Source organism: Achroia grisella, unplaced genomic scaffold (genome assembly GCF_030625045.1).
Source record: "Achroia grisella isolate CSIRO2021 unplaced genomic scaffold, CSIRO_AGI_Agris_v1 utg1847, whole genome shotgun sequence".
Lineage (NCBI taxonomy): Eukaryota > Metazoa > Arthropoda > Insecta > Lepidoptera > Pyralidae > Achroia > Achroia grisella.
In genome coordinates, this window is record NW_026712687.1 from 1,490,873 (window position 1) to 1,515,924 (window position 25,052).

Genomic DNA, 25,052 nt, shown 5'->3' on the forward strand with positions numbered 1-25,052 from the left:
TATGCTGGTCTACCAGGTACTAGGTAGGTGGACGACATATTTGTTTTCAAACTATTATATGGCCGCAGTTGGCCTTCACCGGACGATAGAGGGCCAGTGCAAATGGCACTCCAAATCCGCGGAATGACTTATGGAGCGGCTGAAGGCCAACTCCTGCCGGATACGACTTTAGTCTTTAGTTAGGGCACCGCTAGGGGTTTTAACCTAGGCTCAGGTGTCGTAATTTCGACCCCCGTGGACGGTTTCTATTTCTTTCATGTCGGGCCGTCGTAAGCTTTTTTGTCCACGTCTTCCTCGTTACTTCGCAATACATGAAGACGAATGAAATATAAAAAAAATAAGGAAGTTCAAAGTTAATTAACTGAAAAATCATTGCATTACCGTCAAATCTTCTATCATAACTTCTTGACCTATGTTCTCCTCTTCCAACCAAAGCTCGTAGTATGTCCGCGCAAATATATTGCACGCGCGATGTCTGTAAGGAATAAACTATAAATTAGTCCCCAATGATTTTTCTTCCTTGTCCCTGTTGCTATATTCCCTATCTTTGTGCAAGGACTGAAAAATTTAATTTATATTGAAATAAAACTAAAACTGTTAATATAAACAAGATAATAGTACAATAGACAAAATAAAGAAGTAATCATGAGGTGCTTTATTTCTAAATATCAAGTAGGCTTTGGACAGAGGTACAACTTCTCTTCATCAAGGTTTCAGGCTATGAAGAAAGATAGAGAAGGAAAGAGATATAGGTAGAAGAGAAATATAAATAGTAATTGTAATATGCTTTTTAAATATTTATGTAGTATATTAAATCAATGACGATCTATCGCCGAGTGAATTATTGAGAGATGACAATAAAATAAACATAATTTGGAAATGTAATCCGACAAATATCTCATCTCAATATTATTTATTTATTAGACGTATGTTTTATTTAAGATACCCTCATATCAAAGGCTACGTTCTAACATAATGTACATTACCTGCTCATTTTATAAAGGTGTATACTTCTTAAGCAAGCTACGGCTGCACGCTTTCTAGCAGCGCATAGTACTCGCTTCCAGTTCGTAGACCGTTGGGCCGGTTTAGTTGCCTAGTAAGTCCAATGCAGCATGCGAGCATTGAAATATTCGTGTTAAGTACACAACAACAATGCAAGTTAGTTCTATTGTACACGACCTTAGTGGTCCAGCTGTTAAGCACACGGCTTTAAATTCTAATGGTTACGGGTTCGATATTCACACACTATTCGGCGACAAAAATGCAAACAGTCAACACTACTAGGCTTCCAAGTTATAAGCAAGCTTTTATTCATTGCCTGATGATGCTTCTTTTTACGGCGAAACACATGATTCAATATGAGTGCAGACTCATATTGAATCATGTAACGGTCGGAATTTGATGAGACAGACATTAAGAGAAGATTAGAATTAGAAGGTCGTAACGCTTCCAGAAGTGCTTTTCTGCACTGAATACTTGTGGTCTTACACAGGCTAATGTTAGCGAAATTAAACAAAATAATATAAATTATAAGTGATGAAATGGACTTCCGAAAAAGAATACCTAATTATATAAAAGATACTCATAATTTGTATATAAATATATCTGTTTGTATTGGCTTAGGTGTTCTGTATATGTTATAGAAATGTATTTATAAAAGTAATTAATCGGCTTAGCACATAGTTTTCGTATTTTTTTATAATGAATCAATATCATCCAATAAAATAAAAACACTACCATAGTGATTTTTTTTATTGGAAGATCTTCCCCATTGTTTCCATATTAGATTCAAGTCAATTTAAAAATATTAATATCACAGAATACAATCAAGCACTACTTAGTAGACGTTAGTAGTACACGACAAAACCACTCTTATATCAAACAGTACACAGCACACAATCTTTTGGACCTTGGCAGTGAGTGGATGGAGGTCTGCCTGAAGCAGGCTATGACTGCTCGCTTCCTTTGTATCGATACCACTGAACGGTATACGTTCTTACTCATTTGTTGGGGATGGTCGATCTACAGTTATAAGAATAGAATAAATAGATTTTACAAATTCAAATTTATTAGATTCATTTCAACACCTAATGCTATACTCAGACTGTACTCTTTAGATTTTTTAGTTAAGAAACCAAATAACAATTCCTTTTACTTTTCCTATCCCTAAAAATGAGTTAGATTTTGGTTATTAAACATTCAAATTTTTTTCGAGAGATTCGCTTAATTTTTAGTTATTAAGCCTTTATTTCGATCGTAGAGTATTTTCTTAATGTTTATATATTGTTGGCCTTATCTCTATAACTCCGTTATTAATTAGAACGAACGTGACAAAACAGTATTTTTAAATGTGGAGCTTACCATATGCAATCCGAACAGCACTTTGCTCATAGCTACAATCCTCTCAACGGTGTCGTCAATGATCTTGGCCTTGTTCTCTGCAGTTTCCACGGTGATGTTCGTCTTACTCTTGGACCCCAGTTTGCTGTACAGGTAATGTTGCCAGGACATCTCATCAGCCGGGTCTATCTTGTCGGGAAGTGTTAGTTGGGTCTTGGCAAACTCTGCTACATCTTGTTCGGACATTTTCTGTAAAGAGTTACGTTGGATATTGTAAACACCATATGTTTTTCTTCTATAGTATAGAGAGAAACGAGCTTGCGGCTCACCTGATGGTAAGTGATTATCGCTATGAATGCTTGTAGCACCAGGGGAATTACAAGTGAATCGCCAGCCTTTTATGAAAGATTAAGCTCTTTTATTGAAGGTGTCAATATCGTAAGGAATACTAGAAGATAATTCCACAAAGTGGTCGTGCGTGGCAAAAAGTTTCTGGAAAAGCCACGGTGGAGGACCGCAATTCATCCAGATGATTGTAATATGTGACATGTTAGAAAGTGACAGAAAACAATTCTTACCTTGAGGAATCTATCTTTACAGTGCTGGACTAACTCTTGTTCTCTGCCAGCGAACAGGTTGAGGCCGACCGGCAGTAATCTCTTCAGGCAGGCCACCATCAACGATGCTTGCACTTCCTTATCTTTATCGCGTTTCTTATCGCGATGTTTCTTCTTTTTCTGTTTTATTAAAGTTAAAAGTAAATAAGTAATAATAATAGTATATCTTTGTACACAGACGTAGACGCCGTTGAATTCAATGTGGGGCAGTAGTTTAAAATATTATGTAACTAACAGATTATACCCGCTGTCTTACCCCGATAAATTTGGATACAAAACAGTTACAAGTTATATTATCTTTTCAACATTTACAACTGTTGATATTACCAACATTGATTGTTGGATAAGGGTACCTAAATGGGGTAGACCGAATGATTGTCAATTGTTGAATTGTCGTTTTTGCTGGGGATATTTGAATCCAACGTTGCAGGGAAGCGAATTGACCGCCAGATTACCAAAGAATCGGTCAGAAATATAAATTGATATTGATTAGTAAAAAACAGAATTCTACATTACAATACAAATATACAAAGAATTATTTCTTGACGATAGAATTTATTAATGGCACTACTAAAGATATGTCACTTGAAATGACATATGATACTGTACCTTTCCACCACCTTGGGGCGCCCCATCGGTGACTGTGGTCGCTCTTCTTGTAGCAGTTGGCATAATCAGCACCTAGATGAGTCACGAGATAGAATGAGACAATATAACAAATGAAAAGGACAAAATCAAGACTGAGTGCACACCTCTTTCTCACTTATTTCTACTGTCAAACATCTTGCTTTATAAATTATGTTTGTTTTATAGAGATAATAATGAAATGGTGCATTCGCCTGCGCTAACGTTTACGCTGGCCAGTGCCCCGGAGAATGATAAGATTAATTTATCGCGATGGATTCCAGGGGAAACCGCAATCCCCTGGAATCCATCGTGGTAAATTCAACCGAAATTTATCACGATTGACTTTGTTCTGATGTTCATCTTCAAGGAGGTCAACCTTAGACCTCAGGAATGCCAATACATCAGTGAGACTAATGATGTTATGCGATAATGTAGGTATCAATAGTGCTGTTCATGTATATACCGGTTACCGCTTACCATCAGGTGAGCTGCTCGTTTGCCATTCCAAATATATGAAAAAACATAAACAGCAATGTGGACCTCACTTTATCATATAAACCCAGTGTTACAGCGCTTGGGTTGCTATTAATAAAATACTTAGACTTACCATGTTATCGATTTCATTGGCGGATATGAAGTTCTGTTCTTCCTTCAGGAAGTACTGACTCTTTGACCAAATGTTGAATATCTCTGCTACATGGTTATATAGTTCTTCGGCCTCTGAAAATTGATAAACAAATGAATGACCCCGGACAATTCATGCAGCGCCATCTAGTCCCAAGCTTGTATTATGGGTACTAAATAATTTAAAAATATATATATTTGTTATAATGATTATACATAGAAAACACCAATACAGAATAATAGAAATAATCGAACCCGTGACCATGATTGGAAGAAAGACAGTGTGTTAAACAACAGTGTGCTAAACACTTAACAATCACGAGTTTTCGACATACATATATACATATATTTATATTTACACAAACATTTTAGATATTTAAAGTCTATATCGCTGTCCTCATAAAACAATAAACATATCATTTATGCCATATCAATTTCGTTTATATAAATGAAATTGAATGTGAAGTAAAAGAATATTCTTTTAGCTGTTCATTCGTTAAAATATAACAAACAGACAGACATCCTTTCGCATTTCTATATTAGTTTAGTAAGGAAGTATGGATTCAAACCTGGAACGTTATTCCTGAGCCAATGATTCCTCTGCAGATCGACGTACTTGATAAGAAGCGGGTAGAACGAGTATATATCCCTTACGAGGAGTTGCCAGTCCTCCTGAATTTGCGACTCTACTTGCGAAGTATCGTCTGTTGAAGACTGAGGAACAATAACACAAGGTTAATTAAAGAAAAAAACTGATTCATATAGGCAATATTACCCTATAACATGTTTATATATTACTCACTTTGATGAATCCTCTCAAACTCTCCTCTTTATGGAACATGTTGTCAGTCCTCTTTCTGACTCTCTCCGCTAGCGGCAGGAACGAGTCCCTCAGCAGTTCCTCAGAGCTGTTTATGATGATTTGTTGGGTGTAGGTGGCGATGCGCGTCATCCACGGCGCACTCTCATTGCCTATGTTCTTCTTGATTAACTTCAGCACATTCTTCAACAGTTGGTTCATGTGCTCCGCTGTCACCATCGTGACGTGGTTCCTGATGATGAAGATTATTACGTTTAGTTAACAGATTGCATGTTGATGATTGTTCTTTTATATTTTACGAATTTATATATATTTTAGCCATCATTGCCTTACTACATTTATATCGAAATCGTAAGAAAAATAGCGCTTATAATTTCAGAGCGTAATACAGTGGCGCCCCCTAAAACACAATACCTATAGCCTATTTGTACCATGACTTGTATAAACTAGATATATAGACTTAACGATCTACCTTTACATGTATCTATTTTTTTTTTCAATAAATGAAACAGTCAACGAGCTGTCGGCATATTTGACAGTAAGTGGTGTTTGTCGCCTATATATATGAATAGCACTACGAATATTACGTTATCATTTTAGTAGATTTACAAGTCAAGCCTCCAATCTCTGCCTATCTCTCATCATTTAACATTTTGTTATAACATGTAAGTGCTGTCTCAACATGTTATTGGTGTTTTCATCAGACGAGAGTTAATGAGACACATTAACGTTTAAATAGAATAATCATATATCGTATCAAGTATATTCTATGATTAGGATATATTCTAAGCATAGAATATACTTGAATGAATAAAACACAAATGTAAAGACAGTTTTAGAATATAGGTATAGTTACCCAGCAGTAGGTGTCACGTTGTCAGGCCCTTGCGCCCACCAGAATGGAAGGTAGGAGCACAATAATGGCAGCACTACATCTATAATGTGCGGTGCTTCGTTGTACGTCTTATCTGACTCCACGAATTGGTCTACCTCGCTTAGTATCGTTTCTAGCGTTGGCATAGATTGCTCCATTTTCGCCATTATGTCTATGGAAATAAGGAAGATTTTTATCATTCGATTCGTTCGATTATTGGTGAAATGCTGAAGTACATTATATGTATATTTATAATTATATGTTTATGTTCTTTTACCTTGTGCTTCGAGGGAATGGTCTGCAATGCGATTGAGCAGAGAGAACTGGTTGTGTTTATTTAGATGAGGCTCCAGGAATGCGACCGGGAAGGTCGAGCTGAATGCTCCCAAACATGAACCCTGATGATAATAAAAAAAAAATACATAAGATAATGCTTACAATATTACCATCTAGACTCGAACTTTTTGATTTCTACGGGACTAACTTGCAAGCAAATCGCTTCAAATAAAGAATTTGCTTTTCTTTTTTCTCTCTGCGTTACTTTTAAAAAGCACATAATGATGTTATAAAATAAATAAATATGAAAAAAAATTATTAAAGTCTATTTTAATATAGCGCATAGTAGTGTAAATCTTATTGAAAATTAAAGTAAAAAATTACAACTCCATCTGGTTCAATTTTTATACTGATATACGTATAAGATTCTTTGTGGCATTTGTATTATAAAGTACATCACTGTTATAAAAAAAAATGTGTACGAAACAGGATCTGTAGATCTGTATCATATATGAAGATTTTAATGTATATTACTAATTGTTTACATCAATTGCTCATATTTCTTCTATTGACTCATTTTTAAGATTAGAACTGAATTATTAATTTTAATAACTTACCAACGCTGGTTTGTTCCTCTCTATCTCTGTCTTGAGATACTTCCTGTCGTGTGTGAGCGACGCATCAGTGCCGAGAGCGTACAGCGACCCCAGCATCTTATACGACGCCACTTGAATCTCATCCACTGAAATGGACATTGTATTTATCAACTTCAAGACAAGAATTATATTTCTACTACTATTTTTATACACCTAATTGAAAAAAAAACAACAAACAATTACTGTAGATTTAAATAACAGATTATTGTTATCTAAATCAAGATAAAGATTGCATATTTCCTTTTCGTAAAAAAGTGTTCAGTTGTTGCCTTTTATTTTCTCATTTCATTTACATTTTTTCTCCTTTTATCTACTACCAACCATCATATTTATATAGCATAGATTTCCCATAAACTGCTACTTTTTTTTGTCACCCCATTCATGGAATAGTCTATTCGATATTAAATATATTACGAAAATTTTCATTCCAGTAAAAAAACTGATTTCCATAATACTTTTCCTTTCATAGTATATTTTATTTCAAAAGGCGATTTATTTATATCGCTGTATCCATTGGATAGGAATATAGTAAGCAATAAAATATCAATAACAATTATAATAACATATAATAACATAAAAGTACAAAAGGCATGCAATAAACATCGATATATTTGATCTGGAAATTCAATAACTGTGAACATTGTGTGAATTCAAATTTCAGATGTGGCTTTATATTTTTTATAGTCAAGTATTTTTTCACGTAACACGTAGTATTTTGGTAATAATAAGTTTTACACATAAATTAACAATTATAGAATAAATTAATGTAGTTCAAAGTTTTAATAATGATAGTAAGAAGTCGACGTATTTTCTTTGTTATAGAAATAGTCATTTTCGAAACAGATTTGATATATTAATGCGCAATTCTAATGCATACAATTATAAATATGACAAGAATAAAATTTCTAATTGTGTGTTGAAATATAATGAGTGAAAGATAAACAATTGATGCACCAAAGATGAAATTAAGTGTTTTAGATGGAGAACATACTAGTAGACAACTATGTAGCCAATTTGTGTGTTCTTCTTAGAAAAAATAATTGTTAGATGAAATCGCGAGCGAGTTATATGGGTAGTTCAAAGATTTTTATACACTTATGAGCCGATAGTTATTATTGTTATAGTACGCTTTAGAACCATAGTATCTCAAGCTAACAAATTAATTAATGTAATATATGTTTTGCATCCAAAGGCCAATAATAATGGAGATCAACATATTCAACAGCAGTCGAATGAAATGGTATTTACTGACGTAGTCAAAAATATATCAAGAGTTAACAGTGTTTTACAGGAGTTAATAAGAAATTATGAGCAATTAAAAAAAATATACAAAACCCAGAGCCTTGAGGTTGATTATTCGTCAGATTCTGAAATCGATGAAGTATATAAAACCGTATCTAAGAGAGGCAAAGTACAAACTAAAACTACAAAAAAACAAAATGAAGTATTTTTTGCAACACGAATGATATTGTCTGAAGAGAAAAAATCTGATAAATCAGAACAATCAGACAAATTAGTCGAAGACAAAAATGTTAAGATTGACACAAAGAGAATCCCAAAAACTGAAAAATTACGATTGAAAAAGCCTGATATAAAACCAAACATTCAAGTATCCTCTACATCTGATACTGATGAAACAATATCAGAAGAGATAGAAATTCAAAACAATGCTGAGAAAATCACAAAGGAACCTATTCGATCAGAACTAATATATATTGATACACAGAGTGTCCCTGTTGTAGATACAACAGCTAATGAACACAAGTCGACTGAACCGAAAGAAATGGAGGATTATAAATTAATAAAGAAAGTTAAAACAAGATACAAAAATGTAGTAAAATCTGATTTAGATGAAGATACAGATAGAGACAGTAAACATCATCAAGCTGGAAATAACAATTACAAATTCAATTCCATGAAACTTGGCACAGATATAGAACCCAGGAACAGAAGTAAACATATAAAAAAAGTAGTACACACTGAGACATTTGCTCGAGAACATATGTGGGATGACATAAAGAAAAACAAACCAATACAGTTAAAAGCACACAAAGAGGATACATTAGGACATAAACAACAGAAAAATAAAGCAGCATACTTTAGAAGTAATCATAAAACTGCATTAATGATAGTTACCCCGAATAAGGTAATTAATAAGCAGTAACAATTATTACAATTTACAGCAAGAGCGAATTACACTTTGTTCACTTAATTTATTATTTTGTGTGTCAACAAATACAAAAGTTGGAGCAGTATTTACAATAATTTACCGTTTCATTTTTCATTATAGAATAAAGATAAGACAGAAGAGGCGACCTCGCAGTCTTTGGAGCAAGAAGATGCCAATATATTAAAAGAAATATTTAAAACAGAGATACTTCGAGAGGCGTACGGAGATTCTTGCTTAAAACTCGTTCTGAGAAAATGCTTCAAGGTATAGTTTTTTTTTATTAACAGGTGTATTCCAAAATATTAAGACGAATTACTTACGCTATACTTTAATACTATTTATGAGCTCCTAATATTTCGATGTTGTTACAAACACTAACCCATGACACAGATAACGGCGTCGAAATATCAGGAGTTCATAAGTATGCATTAATAAAATTATAAAAATTATTGAAGGCATGCAAAGAAGTAAATAAGATAGTATGCAGACTTCGTAAGTGTAAAGGTAGATCAAAAGAAAAATTTAAAGAATTTGCCAAAAAAGGATGCATAAGAGAGTTCGGATACAATGTCACTGCGAAGATGGAGAGAAAGGGTAGTAAGTACAGAATACTATTTGTAAGTGTTTATTTATTTTATAATTCATAACAATCAAGTATTGAATGTACTGATACTAGAAGCAATTACGTAAAATAATCGGTACTTGCACGTGATGACAGTAGAAAACTAAATTTGGAAGCCATTTTATTATAAGAAAAGTAGTATACTCTAATACTAATATTATTTAGTTTAATAACATATACGTAATTAATAACATTTAATAACATATATATAATTAATTATTGTTTTATTTTTTGAAGATTTTACGGATATAACAAGACAGGGATTTTGGGCTGAGGCATGTTTGCCAATGGTACAAGCGGATATGAAGGTAAATCATAGAACATTGAAACATACAACATTCAGTACTGTGTTACTAAATAGAGAATTGGTTAAAAGGAGTTAGATAGTATGTTATAAGCTAGTAGTATATTTTAATTTCTTTCTGTGAAGCAATATTTTTGATGTTTCGTTACAGTCCAAATTTTTAAGAAATCAGACATCGGGCATGATCGTAGAAACCAAGGAGGACATTAAAGTAAATATACTTAGAGATAGCTATGAACGGGCTTGTCAAAGAGCGTCAGCAAGGAAATGCAATAATGCTTGCAAGTTTTCATATGAAAACACTTGTCAAATTTATGAATGCGATAGAGGTATATCATTACTATTTATTTAGCTGTACAGTAATTAGCATTGTCCTGCAATTTCGCTTCTCATTTAACATAAAGGAAAAGTCAGGAACCTTCGTCCTTCTATCTTACATTGCATCCCGTGTAAATTTAATAGCATTATGTGTGATTTTGGTTAATAAATATTAGGTAGTCGAATATTAGATGATATAACATTATTTATTACATTACAGAGAAAAAAAAGAAATATAATAAGTACTGCAAACAACAATGTAAGGTTGCTTACAAGTCAAGCAAAGGCAAGGTTTCCAGATCTACCAGTAATTCTGAAACATATAGCAGTTCTAAAAGTCATAGTGACTTGAGTGATGATAGTACTTTTCTATTTTCAGACGATTAATGATTATGCCAAAATTACAGAAAAAAATCAAATAGAATCCATAAGAATACATTTTAAGCCCCTTGAAATATATGGACATGTAATGAAAACATACGGAATATAATGCGAACGCATTTTGTGTAAAACATGCGTACGTATTATATTCCGTAAAGAAGAGTAAAAATTCTTAACGCATAGATGGAACTGCGTGAAAGACTATATGGTATAGAGTTGGTTGAATGTCAATATTAAATGAGGTACAACTGACACTTTATCCACAATGTATCTTAATCTCGTGTTAAATACATGCATATTGCGGTATATGTATTCAATGCAATATAAAAACGCAAGATAAGAAGAATCTGGATGAAATATTATTTGAAGAAACGGAATAACTCAATATTAAATGAGGTACAACTGACACTTTATAAAAAATTCGTGCATGCATATTGCATGTGCTATGGTTTCTCAGTCATGTGTCAGAAGAAGGCGCAATATGAACATGAAACCGTACTGGTGTAGACATAGTTATGATACGCCAAACACCTAATAAAGTCAAGGTTACGAGGAAGGTGCTAAATCAAACATAATACTAAATTGTAAATACTCCTTTAATAGAAAAGACAATAGTAGATTGCGTGCTAGATCCAGTTTACGATATTGGGATTTAGGGTTCAAAAAGTGTTACCACATCAAAGATATAGATGTTCATTATGCATAAATGAGTATTATTAAAATGAACTACAGGAGTAATTTTTAAATTTAAGTGAACATAGATTTCATATAGTCTATTATAACAAGTCCATATAAATAAACTCACGTAATAAATCAGCTCCGTACTCGCAGTTCGCCAAGTGATCGAACATAGCTGTTAATATAGGCAGTAGTACTCCATTGATGTAGCCAAGAGACGTAGATGTTTTCAAGTGGGTGCCTCGTAGATGTGCATATTTCCCCTGGTAAAAATAATACAATTTAAACTTAAAAATTATAAATCTAGAATATCATTTACATTAGATTTGTAAAAGTCTTTAAAATTTTGATAGATCTTTCGTATTTCATTACCAAATAAGATATTAAATGGTATGTTGGACCTATTTTCTGCATTTACTTCTTATGTGGGCCCTTATGCGTGTGCTATTAAACGGTAGTGCTTAACCAAAATATCTTTTGCGTTTCAATTATAAGAGAGCTGTCAGTTAGGCTCTATTGATTATGAAATTTGACCAGATAATTTTAACAGGTATTATAGTATTCTAAATTAATAACTTCAAATTACCCTTAGTCTCCTACTAGGTTGCCCGAGATGACTACAATTCTAAATCTGTTGCTTCATTTATATTCAAAGGTAGGTGTTACTAGATAATTAAATAAATGAAACAAAAAGTAGGTCACGAAAAAAAGTCTTACCTCTTGCAAGTTGAGTATAGTATGTCCTAGATCATCAGCTACATTGTTAAAGAAGGTCAACATTGACGTCCTGATGAATTCGGGGCAGTTCTTGACTAAGGATTTGGCATCAATGCCCTTCACCAGAACTTGGAGACAGCGAACTGTGATTCGCACATCAGGACCGAAGGCCGCCAGTCTACAAATTTAATACATATTTCAAATTTTCTAATTAATTTAATGAAATCATCATCAAGTTTAGTCTACCATTATATTGGAACCAAGAAGAACTAATAAGATAATTACTGATAATAATTCGGCTGTTGCTCTTTTCAAATAATTGCAAAAATACAGATTTGTATAATATAACGAGTTTGCAGCACACCAGTTGATAAGTGGTTACTTGTAGGCCGTAAAATTTTGTAAAACCTCAGTCTAACTTATTTCAACCGCCAAGCTATAACTTACTTTATAACATATGTTTCGGTTAAAGAGTACGATAAGAAATTGAAATTGCAGGATATGGAGGCATAATATCTTAGTCCTCCGGAAGTCCGTAGTGTTTAGGGATCATGTAAAGGGATCGTCAGTATGTTTACCATTCCGATTACACAAAAAAGGACTTATATGAGGAAATTAGTACAATAATATGCTAATAAAAATATCGTTATTTATTTTTTTCTTACGTACCGCGACCGTAGCAAACTAGCTAACTTGCAGAACAGAGCTGCAACCATTTCCTTCTCCTTTAAACTGGCCGCACCGACATTGTTAGTTGCTGTTGCAACTGCTATGAAGTAATTGCGATGAGTTGAGAAGTATTTTTCCATTAGAGGCAGCACCACCTAAAGGAAAATCAACATTATTATCAAGGAATTTGGTATATTTTTCGTCGATGGCTGAAGTTCATGCATGCAGTATATATACATGAAAGCATTGTTGTATAATTATGGGCTTGGCTATAGCATTATCACATATGTATCTATACCTGTAAATTCATTTCTAAAAGACTATAAACGCATTATGAATTTCTAAAAATCAACTTTATGACATCGCGCGTGCAAAGCCGCGGGCAATTTCTAGTTACATATATGAATATAGCAATACAATAAACGTTAAAATGGCTGATAGTCTCGACAAGACCCATATACTATTTGCTCGACCACAAGCGTGTACATAAGGCGATATAATAATAGCATTCTAATTACAACCCTAAATACCAACACAGAGTTGTAACAATAATAGTAATAACATATCTTCACGACCTTTTTTCCCACACGGGGTAGTCAGATATAAAGTCAACTGTCGTCGTCATGGGACATTTTGCTTAGTAGGTATATTTGAATCAGACGTAACAGTGGACGAGTCAACCGACATCGCTCAGATTAATTTAGTTCGCTAAGGGTGTATCACCGGACAGTCAGTCCGAAATATAAATTGATACACGAGTTTTTTTTTGTAGTTGGCAAGATTAAGTAAAAAAGACCAAGTAGTAATAGCTTTATTATAAAACCTTAATAATCTTCGTATATAGTAATCCTAATATAATGTATGGTGATTATAAAGTTTAGACTTATCCTGCGATTATTAATATGTACTAAGTTGTTTCTCGTTTTTATTTAGTCACGTGTCTGCCATCGCTTTTGGGATTACAGTCAAAAGCCGTATTACTCTTTTTATTAATCGAAAGCATTGAAAAATTAATGTTTAGTGAAAAAGTAATGTTGACTTAGAATAGTTTTGGTATAATTATACTTTTTAATTCGTAATGATGAGTCAAAAAATGTTGAAAGTGCTTAAGATATAGTAAATAATATAAGTATAGGATTCGTATGTTATTTGTTCATGTTATTAAGTATATATATGACATTGATTATGATTTTTATGCGTTCAAGCGATGCAGTAGGTACCTTCTTGAAATATTTTACTTCCGACTTGTATTGCTTGCAACATTAGAAGAAAATACATAAATATTGAAATTAACACAAAAACCTTGAACGTAGTACCTATGTAGTTGGGACTTTTTTAAATTGTTAGTGTTTTGCGACACTGTTTTATTATTTATAATATAATATTGAAGGAATATAAATACTGTAGTGAACATTTGTTTTAATTGAATAAGTAAATGATTATAAGGTAATGTAGTTTCATTAAATACATATATAATGATATGTATAATTAAATTATTATGACAAAATAATGCAACATTATGATAATATCTAATAAATTCAAGCATTCTTTTGTCTGTTTTATTAATTTTATTAGATAGTAATGTGCCAAAATATACAAAGCTAATGCTATAATAGATTTGATATATTTTTTTCTGAATGTGAAATCAGTATAGAATGTCACAGATATAGAATTTTAGGATTTACTATAAACAATATAAAAAATATTCTGTATATTATACTAAAAATTATTATACACATACATTTAATATGTAAAATATATGTATGATATACGATATGATACGATCATATATAAATTTAAAAATTGTTTTGCGTCTGTAACAAACTATTCTGCAACTCACCTTAGAGAAGAACTTGATGTCTCGTGTGCTGGTTTTGAAACTGATGCGTCTACTGAAAGTCGTTGAAGGTTTCAAAAGCTTCATGTTTATAGTCGCCCTGTCTATATACTGTATCAGTTTCTCCAGTAACGAGTATGCGAATCTGAGCTCTATTGCCACACCCGTAGTGGTCTGTTCTGTGTCACTCTGGGTGGCTTTGCTAGGTCTGTGCAGCTTGTAACCTTGGTATTGGAGATATTTGAGGAACTCTTGGGATCTTTCGCGGTCCTTCTTCTTTTCTTTGTCGGTGAGAAGGTCGTACGGAACCAACTGTGGGTGGATGCCACCTACAAAGTATAATAATATCTTAATTATTACCGAAATATAAGTATGTATTGGTTGAAAGGCGAGATATAGCAGTGAAGTTAAAGGGTATAAGAGATGCTTCGGAACGACAGTTCAGTTTCAGTTGTAATTAATATTTTTATTCTACTGTGCGAAAGAGTATCAAACAATCTATCCATACTCACAAACTTTCGGGATTCTAATATTACAAGCTGTGTTCGCGGTTTCACTCGCATAAAATTTATAGTCTATGTATTTTCTAGTATATAGGCATTATTACTGAAAGTTTCATCAAAATCCGTTGAGTAGTTTCTGCGTGAAAGAGTAACAAACATGCATCCATCTATTTATCCATCCATACTCATGAACTTTTACGTTTAGAATATTAATAAGATTCTCACCTCCATTAGTAACAAGTTCTTCCTTCTTCTTCTTCGCCCAAATGTCATGAGCGTTCTCAGCCAGCCTCTCCGCCATGTTTTGCATTTCTCTTGATAGTGTCAAGTTGGTCATATCCACAGGGTGTGGATTGTAGTTGAACGGTGTGGCTGAGTCTGTCTGTGGGATTATTAGAGTTCCATGAAATAAATATAAAATAGAAAATTTTATGTTTAAAGTAACCGAACCCGTAGATTAACACTAGTGTAAATGTTTTGTTACAACATTTTAAGTGAAGCTTAATTTAATATATGTAACATATCAGTTAAAACTACATCCAAAATTACGGAAGCGCCCAAGCGTAACATATAATTAGTATCACAACAATCGCAGTATTGTGTTCTATCAAGTTGATAAGGAACTCAAATAACAAGGTTTTCTCATAAGTCTTCCGTATACAGGCAGCGATCTGTTAAATTTTTATTATATGTACTTATAGTTAAGATGTTTGAAAAATAGCTTCACATTTACTGTATAATACCAATAAATTTCATTCAAGTCCATTTATTTTTCTTTGAAAAGATTGCGCTCAGCTATAAGACCGCCTTATAGTAATTATACAAGTGTACCTTAATGTATTAAGTGTCTTTTCTTTACTGCATAACTACATAGAATCTACTTTATGTACTATAGTATCTAAATTTAATTTAATTAAGTAATGTATAATTATCCCCATGTAGAACAATACTATTGTTCAAAATTACTCGTTATGTGTTAAAAAATTGCTGCTTTTGTCTTACGAGCGTTAAGTATGTAAACGCTAGAAAGATAGGCATCAAGACGTGCAATAAGCAAATATAAGTATAGAAATATATACGAAAGTTAGTGACAAAAAAAATAGTAATAATGACAACACATAAAAATAGGGTACACAGCCCTTTTATCTACTGTGACGTCATGAGATAGCACACTTAGAGTAGTGTGCTATCTCATGACGTCACAGTGTACGTAATAATTATTAATCATTAGCTCATTATTAAAAGATTTAGATCTTTCATCATGTGAAAAATTTCCCCATCAAGAAAAACATTATTCTCAAAAATATTCACACTATATATATATATTTAGCATATCAAAAGACTGTAATAAGTGGTTATAGACATATATATTTATTTATTCATAATTTCATAATATTCGAAGATTTAACTTTGCTTAAGGAAATATATATAGGACTTTATAATTATACTCATGTATAGAAATGTTCGCATGGTGCGAGCAATCGAATCCGAGACCATCGTAAGTAAGGGGGCGTGCTAAACCGCTAAACAACCGAGCCATTATAAGTGTAATATTTATATTACACTTATTGAAGCATTCAATAATAAGCATAAGTAATACATTTTTATCCTTTACAATTGGGGTTAGGTCACATTAATAATGAGGCCATGATTAAAATAGCAATTAACCATTGTCACATTTTAACTTTAGGACTTGCTAATTACTCTGCGTAAATCGCATATACAAATGTTAATTTGAAATTTTGAAGGTTGTTACCAATATCGAAGTTCCATATTCGTTAATTTAATTCTCTATTTTGACCTATAAGTTATAATGTAACAAATATAGCCACTATTTTAATTGGGATTGCATGCCTTAGAGCTATATATTTTTTATTGATATGTTTTACGGCTCTGGATACAAGTCCTTTTTAGCCCAACTTAATAAGTAACTCGAAGTTCTACAAGGAATTAAAATGTTGCCATTATTAACAAACTTACCACAACATCGGGTGGTCGCTGGACGGGTGCAGGGATATGAAAACAACATTAAAATTTAACACATCCAATACGTGGGTAGGTAGGAAGTGCGGATACCATGCGCATACGAAAATACGAGTAGGTGCAGTGTAAAAAAATTAGGGAAACGATACCGGTTTTTCGGTTTCTTCGTCCTGTTTGCGTGGAATTTACACATTTCATGTGAATGGAATGGTTATTAATTCGTACTAATTTTTATTATGACTTCCACATATGACACAAATCAATTGTATATGAGTAATGTTAATATATTCTTTGATGGCAGGCATATAAAACTTATATTTAAATTTAAATTTTAGTTTCGTTTGTATCTTGATTATCCTATCTGATATAGATATAATATCTTAAATGCGCATGTATCCTAAATAAACATCAATATTTGTTCTAATTTTATGCACTGCTATATTGTACTGTGCGAGGAATCGCCACCTTTGGAAATTAAATATGCGACCATCGAGGCCATCAAATCTCTTCTTTAAAATGTCAACATTTACTAATTTCTGAATTTATTAGTGTGACATAAATATCTCAGATATAGCCAATTGAAAAAAAATTGAAAACCTAATACAGACAAAGGGGGGATGGGGGTTGTTAGTAATGTGGACTAATGACCCCATTGCTAGCAATGTACCATGTCAAGTTGACGTCCACAGATTGACCTCCACGCTGTTCTTCCTGGAAACCATCGTGATAAAGTCTTAGTGAATTTATCACGATGGCCCAAGTGACCTAAACTTATGCTCATCTTATCATCCTCCACTGATGTCCCGCTACCGTAAACCGTTAGTGCAAACGAGTGTACTATTCCATTATCATCCATTAAAAAGAATATAAACGAAATAATTCCTACCGGATATGGAAATAAAGAAAAAGAAATAAATACTTACGCCACCAGACTTGGACTGTCTTCGCATTGAGCTACGGTTGGTACTCGGGATGTCTACTTCGGAATGTTCCACCGACCAGCCAATAGCCAGCAACGCTTTCAGGGATTCACGTACTGGTTCCTTGTAGCGCTCCTTCTCCTGTTAATTTAATAGAAACCAATGGAGATCCAACAAATTGAATACTAAGGTTTTCTAACGACATACTTTCGAAACGATGAATGTGTATTTTCATAATCATGTACAGGCTCATTTGAAAAGGATACGAGCTGAATTTCTCGTCAGTTCTTCTTAGTTCGAAAGCACTCCGAACTGATGGTAGATTTGATATATCATAATAGTCTGTGATTACAGACAACAACAACAAACAATATGTTTAATTTTATACGGTTATCGAAAGAACTAAACGTGAGTAGGTACAGTATTTAAAAAATAGTTTATATTCTTTCTCTCATTTATTTCAGTAGATAAGCAGCTTGTAAACCATTTTGGCTGAAGGGTGAGATAAGGCAGTGAAATTACAGAATAAAAGGCATAATATCTTAGTCTTCTGGATCGGGCGCGCATAAGAGGTATCACATGATAACGTGATGTCCGTAGTGCATATATATTTGACGGTTAGTACTTACCTTGTTTGCCATTTCAATTAAACACAAAAAATACTTACATAATCATTGAGCATATTATATGGTTTCAGACGAGGATGTGACTTCTGATGATCCGACCATGATTCGCCATAAACCCAACCATTCTCAATTTTTCTGAAATGAAAACATTTCACAAATTAGAAATATACAATAGATAATGAGAAAAGAGGTATAAATGAGACGGCTAGCTTACTATGAGTCTAGAAAAATAATTTCTAAATTTTTTCTAAGTTTGGTATTTACTTGTAATTCATTGCAATAAGCATTGCTTATTACTAAAATGTTATTTCAAGTTATTTGAAGTTATTAATCGTGGACTGTAACATTATATTCTGTACTTACCTGGACGCCCACGCGTCATGATAGTGTTCAGAGAACTTCTGTACGATGGTGTTGAGATCATTGTTCAGTGCCACTGATGATGTGTTGATCGGCTGTGGATCGTATTGTGGATTGTCTGGACCACCTGTTCATAATAATAATAATAACTCAGTATTGAAGTTCGTAATCTCAATATATACAAAAAGAAAATTGTAATTTAATTGTTATATAGTCTCGGTTGTTTACGAGAGAGAGAGAATAAAATTTTACAACTTTACACCGTCTAGCTTATTTCTCTAATACTTAGAACAATTCACACAGCGTCATCTAATCCCTAACTAAGCAGAGCCTGTTTTATTGGTACTAGACAACTATGAATACATAGATACATTTTTTTTTGTAAATACATACATAATATACATAGAAAAACACGTAGACCAACAGTTATACTCATAAATAAAAAGGTTTGTACAGTGCAAGGATTCTAAGTACGACGGTGTGTTAAACAGCTTGGAGTTATCAACAAAGACGTATCAATATAAAAAAAGATATAAAAAGAAAATTACACAGTCACACTGACAATACTTACCAGTTGATTGTGTTTCTTTGCCGTAGAACTCGTCATCATAGTTCTTGGAGAGTGAGTAATCGGGCGGTAAAGCACAACCTGAAAAATAGAATTGATATATAATAAAAATATCAATATGTTCTTTTGCAAACTATTAATACATAATTACATTAATAAATTTTCAATCATGAAGTCTTAAATATTACGCATTATTAGGCATTTGAAATTATGAAATCGATTATTAATTATTATTGATTAGCATTGTAATCGATTAAAGTGACTTAATTAAATAAGAGATTTGTCTAAAATAATCGACTTTTGCCTAGATTGGACTGTCAGTGTTCTTGTTTTTTAACTTGGTCTAACTTTTTGAGAATACTTGATCGGATGAAGAAATTTTATTGTCAGTGAAAAATAATCGAATATAAATTAATTAATGTTTGGAATATCAAAATCGATTGTTAAAGTTGCTTTTTGATGAATACTCCATAATCGAATGTTTTACTTGACTATTCTACGTACCGATTGCAATGAGACACGGCAACGCCTTCCCAAACAGTTCGGGCTCGTAGTCCATCTTGCTGAGGGAATCGAAGATGTTGGAGAATAGCATCATGGTGAGACGCTTTTCCTCATCTGATGATGCACCGTACAACCCCTGACCCCCAGTGCTACCGTAGTACTTTGCACAGCGTTCGTAATGCAACGTCAGTAACTGTGAACAAATTATTCATTTTTAAAATATATAGTACTTTACAGAATAGAGACTTTCAAATAATAGAGTTTTTCTAATAAATGAAATAATGGACTCTTACAATGGACATTACGCCATCTATTCCTAGTTCTCTCTGTTTCTTTGCCCAAATATGATATGCGTTCTCAGGCAGTCTTTCTGCCATGTTTCAATACTTACCATCAGATGAGCAGCCAGCTTAAGTCATGTTGGTGGTGCCCAACATGGGACACTAATATCTTGCAAATTAATTGTAATATTGGTGCCAATATTACAATTTATTGGTGACCAAATGTCAATATTTTTGACATTACTGTCGCCTACTCGAAGTATAGTTACTCTGAAACCCGAGTGAAACCCTTGGGAGTGAACCAACACTTACCCTCAAAGCAACCGTGGTATATTCTGATAGTCTGGACACATCCACTGTAAGCTTCCTGAGAAGTTTCAGCAACATGGACGGTTGCATAGCCGATGTTAGTGCTACAAGGAAATCTGAGACGGCTTCACGTTGTCCTTTGGTTAACATTCGATTCTTAGATAACCTGAAAAGTAGATTAAATTAAAAATTGTTAAATTACCAGGGGTAAGACGTATGTGGTAAGGGTATATTTTTTAATTATTATATTAAATATCCGTCCGTACGTCTGCGTGATTTATCTTCTTTGTTGGCCTATTTATAGAAATATTGGAAATAGAGATATGGTGCTATTAATAATAAAGTAAATAAATAAAGTAGCAATAAATACGTACCTATAAACGGTGTGTAGAGTTGCGTCCAACAAACTAGCGTAATTCTCTGCTTCGTTGTAGAAGTTGGCGTGCTTGATCAGAAGAGGTAGAATCGAGTTACCGATATAACGATTCATGGAGAGAGCCATGTCCGACTCGCAGCCGTCGTTCTGTTGAGGTTATTGTTAACTTTAGCCATTTTGTTTCCAATTATACCTTTTACTGTCTCTATTCGTTTATGTTATTAATAATAGTAATAATATCTCAGGACAAACTAAGTCGAGCTCGTATTATGGATACTAGACAACAGATATAAATATATAGATACATTTTTTTAAAATATGTAATAATAAAACACCCAGACCGATACAAATAGTCATACTTATGAAATATAAAAACTGGTACCTACTCATACGGTACCAACATTTTATATTTATTACATCGAACCCGCAACCATAAGTAAAGGTCTGCTGCTGTAAAACGCTAGAAGGCCGAGTCCGTCAGTCATTTTAGCGCCCAACGTGAGAAATGTCTCACGTTGGGCGCCAACAATAATTATTAAATTAAGAGATTAATTAATCTCTTATAAGGAAGGAAACTTATTTTTAATACTACTCCTACCTACATTTAATCTACTCACTTATATCAAGTTGGTGACTGGCCTGGGATAGGAATCTCTTTCAAGGTCAATTATGTCATAATTGCGCCTAAGTCATTTCTAATACAACATTTATTTACTTTTTATTTTCTACTCTGAGATTATACGGTAAGATGAAAGATATCTCGGTATTATACGGTAAGATGAAAGATTATACGGTAAGATGAAAGATGAAAGATGATAGATGATAGTCTCTCGAATGACAACCAATGAGTTTTATCATCGGTGTGATATGATAACGTGATGTCTGTAGTATTATATATATAGGCAACGGTTATCGCTTACCATCAGGTGAGTAGCCAAATTATTTGCCATTCCAATTACATAGAAAAAACTACTCGCTTACGTCATGTTGGCGGCGCCCACCGTGGGACAGTATCTTGCAAAATCAATTGTTATATTGCTCACCAATAATCACCAATCATGGTGATCAATGGTCAGCTTATTTCTAACACTATTATCGCCGACTTTTAAGCATACTCACCCATGACATGTTGGCGCCTAACGTGGGTAAAATTTTAAATACTGACTAATTACGGAATAAGAGGCATGATATCTTAGTCCGCTAGAATGGCAATGAATGAGTCGTAAGGGAAATCTACGGTTGTTATTAGCATGTGTTGCCCGTAGAGCTAATGGTAAGTAGTAACTGTCACTTATATACATAATATAGGTGACGGTAACTACTTGATGTTAGGTGAGCCTATGAGCTTGTACGCCATTTCAATTATATAAATAAATAGAAATAATGTTTAAAGCTACATCCAGTAGCAAAAGTTATATTTGCTTTTTTTTTTGGAAGGAGCTTTTATAAATACTATAGAAATGGAAATACTCAAAATACATACCCTATCCAACATAGTAGCGGCGCGCAAATCTGGCAAGAAAGCTTCTTCCAGCAGCCTGTAGAAAAGTTCCTGAGTTTCGATGCCATATACACGCTCCAAAAACAAGCCCACACTTTGCTTGTGGCCAGGGATGAGTCCGGAAGGCATATCTGTAGAGGCATATGGATTATATTATATAGAGTTTTGTGTTATTTCGTGGAAGTCCATTTCATCTTTTAATGGAGACAAGACAGTGTTAGAGATTTTTTTAAGTTTCTGTGAAGAGCATGTACAGGCAAATATAAATAATATGTACCCACCAATTAAAATAGGTATCAAATATTATGGCAGTCTTATAGGATGGCTGGTAGGCTGTACATTCATACAAACTCATAAACGTCTTAAGTCGATTTAACTCTATTTATGTGTTAAGCAGTTTACAATGTTACCTGATTTAGGTCTTTCTTCCCCTGCAGCTGGGTTGTTGAGAGTAAATCTCAAGCTGAGGACACCTTGCAGGTCTTCCAGAGGCACCAGTGAACGCAGAATGGCTCGAGCTCGAAGCGATTCATTTTTGCCCTGATATTTAAATGGAAATAGTTAATAATTACGTTGGAGATAGGTTGAGAATTTTTAAAGGAACTGGAATTGCAGGATATTGCTGTTCATTGCTCGGTGTCCCGGTTGCAGAGTGCAAATTAGTTAATGCAATTATAGGATAAGAGACATGATATCTTAGTCCTTTGGAATGGCAACACATAAGTAGTGCCATAGTAACGTAAATATCCTGTTCATGTAGGTATCATTATTTGCCATTCAAAATAGATAAAAGACAATATAATTGTGCACCTATTTTTATGATTCGTTATGCTATGTACAGGGTTTATTCCCATATTTATTTCGTCATGGTCAAAGTCGAGTTTTTAGTGGAAAGATTAATTTATGATAGAAAGAGTAATTTAAGATAAATTATTTGTATTGAGTATTTTCTAAGTATATTATATGTATGAATTTGAGTATTCATATCAGTTGTCTAGTATACATAATACGAGTTCTGTTTAGCTTGGGATTAGATGGCGCTATTAATTGTCTTAAGTCATTGTTATTATTATTCATTCAAAATAAACATACAACATATATAATTTACAACAACACCAATAGTCCTTGGTCATCTACATATGAAATTGTCTAAATATTCTGTGACATAGACTGCTTGTACCTATCTGTTTCTAAATCTATAAATTTCTACCTATCTATTTATAAATTCTTATTTATCTATCTATATACTCACCAGAGCTATAACACTAGCATCAGGGGCACACCTTCCAAGCAGATCCACCAGAGTACAGTAGAAGTTGAGTATGGCTGCACCAGTGTCAATGTAGTCCTCATCATCATCAGATTCTGGTAACGGGTGGCTGAACTGTAAGAATAAATTTTAGACGTCCTGTATAATTGTGTAAAATATTTAAAGGCTAAAATGATGTTATTAAAAATATGAAGACATGGTATTCATATAATAAAAAAGGTAATAAAAATGTGTGAAAGATGATATGGTAAGAAAGGAAGTAAATAACGCGATGACTGCGAACAGGGATGAATGGAAGCGAAAAACATATTACGACGACCCCAAATAAATGGGATAAGGAAGAAGCAGATGACGATGATGATGATGGTATTCATATAATGTACTACCTACTTTTGAACTATTCGAACTTTATATATAACTAGAGCTTGCGTGTATGGGCGGTCCTCTAGAGAGAGTTTCGTTTCAAATCGTCTTGGTCGGAAAAGTCTTATCTGTTTTGATACGATATCATTCAGGTGAATTCATATTGTAAGAGTTAATAAACGAAATCTAATCTAATCCACATTTCTTGATGAAATTTTGTCAAAAGGAAATGTATAATCAGTGCTCGTAAACAGAACAGACCAGTTCTTATTATCTAGTACCGCTGAGTTTGGGACTAGACTATTCTAATTCTCTTAAAACAGTTTCATTCTTGCATGAATGAATGAAACTACACACTCACGTTGACATCTCCCTCCTGCTCCATCTCCCTCAGCTTGCGTCTGTCGGCGATCCTCTCGCTCATCTTGTTGGCGTCCACGATGGCCTTCAGTAGGCCTTCGCCCTCGCCCCTCAGCGCAGGTCCGAGGCACTCCGGCCGACGGATTAGCAGACGGATTACTAAATTGGCGTTTTCTTCTACGCTTTCTCCATTGACCTATGTATTTATAGAAGGAATTAATATATATTTGTATGAATATAAAAGAGAATTTTGTTATCGCTGTAAATATATATTACTAGCTGTGTCCGCGGTTCTAGTCGCATGAAATTTATAGCCTATACATTATGTTGATATATAAGCTATGTTACTGTAAAGTTTCATCAAAATCCGTTCAGTAGTTCTTGCGTAAAATAGTAACAAACGTCCATCCATACTCACATATTTTCACGTTTTTATGCAACTGAAATTAGTACCTCATAAAAAGTACCTCGCTGTGCTAATAAGATGAAGGAACTGGTATCTAATATACAGGTTTACACCTAGTTTAGAAACGAGAGAAGAATGTGGAATGTGCAAAAAACAACTGAACATAGGAAGTGGTAATCTATATATGTA

General features: G+C 33.5%; 1 protein-coding gene across 1 annotated transcript in view; it reads right to left on the reverse strand.

The window, feature by feature from the left end:
* The window catches only part of LOC131841603 (ryanodine receptor), a 66,956-nt gene that overhangs the window by 24,720 nt on the left and 17,184 nt on the right, over positions 1-25,052 (reverse strand). The window contains exons 28-55 of the mRNA XM_059189924.1: positions 24,459-24,653; positions 23,717-23,848; positions 22,875-23,004; positions 22,447-22,595; positions 20,962-21,110; positions 20,591-20,753; positions 19,998-20,190; positions 19,497-19,574; positions 18,929-19,052; positions 18,607-18,700; positions 17,943-18,080; positions 17,017-17,034; positions 15,262-15,418; positions 14,537-14,862; positions 12,697-12,851; positions 12,028-12,205; positions 11,438-11,573; positions 6,799-6,923; positions 6,183-6,303; positions 5,888-6,077; positions 5,014-5,263; positions 4,781-4,925; positions 4,195-4,307; positions 3,570-3,641; positions 2,922-3,080; positions 2,365-2,592; positions 1,913-2,025; positions 382-475 (exon numbers count right to left, since the gene is read on the reverse strand). Of these exons, the coding sequence (XP_059045907.1) occupies positions 382-475; positions 1,913-2,025; positions 2,365-2,592; positions 2,922-3,080; positions 3,570-3,641; positions 4,195-4,307; positions 4,781-4,925; positions 5,014-5,263; positions 5,888-6,077; positions 6,183-6,303; positions 6,799-6,923; positions 11,438-11,573; positions 12,028-12,205; positions 12,697-12,851; positions 14,537-14,862; positions 15,262-15,418; positions 17,017-17,034; positions 17,943-18,080; positions 18,607-18,700; positions 18,929-19,052; positions 19,497-19,574; positions 19,998-20,190; positions 20,591-20,753; positions 20,962-21,110; positions 22,447-22,595; positions 22,875-23,004; positions 23,717-23,848; positions 24,459-24,653 (4,125 nt within the window). The remainder of the gene's footprint in view (positions 1-381; positions 476-1,912; positions 2,026-2,364; positions 2,593-2,921; positions 3,081-3,569; positions 3,642-4,194; positions 4,308-4,780; positions 4,926-5,013; positions 5,264-5,887; positions 6,078-6,182; positions 6,304-6,798; positions 6,924-11,437; positions 11,574-12,027; positions 12,206-12,696; positions 12,852-14,536; positions 14,863-15,261; positions 15,419-17,016; positions 17,035-17,942; positions 18,081-18,606; positions 18,701-18,928; positions 19,053-19,496; positions 19,575-19,997; positions 20,191-20,590; positions 20,754-20,961; positions 21,111-22,446; positions 22,596-22,874; positions 23,005-23,716; positions 23,849-24,458; positions 24,654-25,052) is intronic.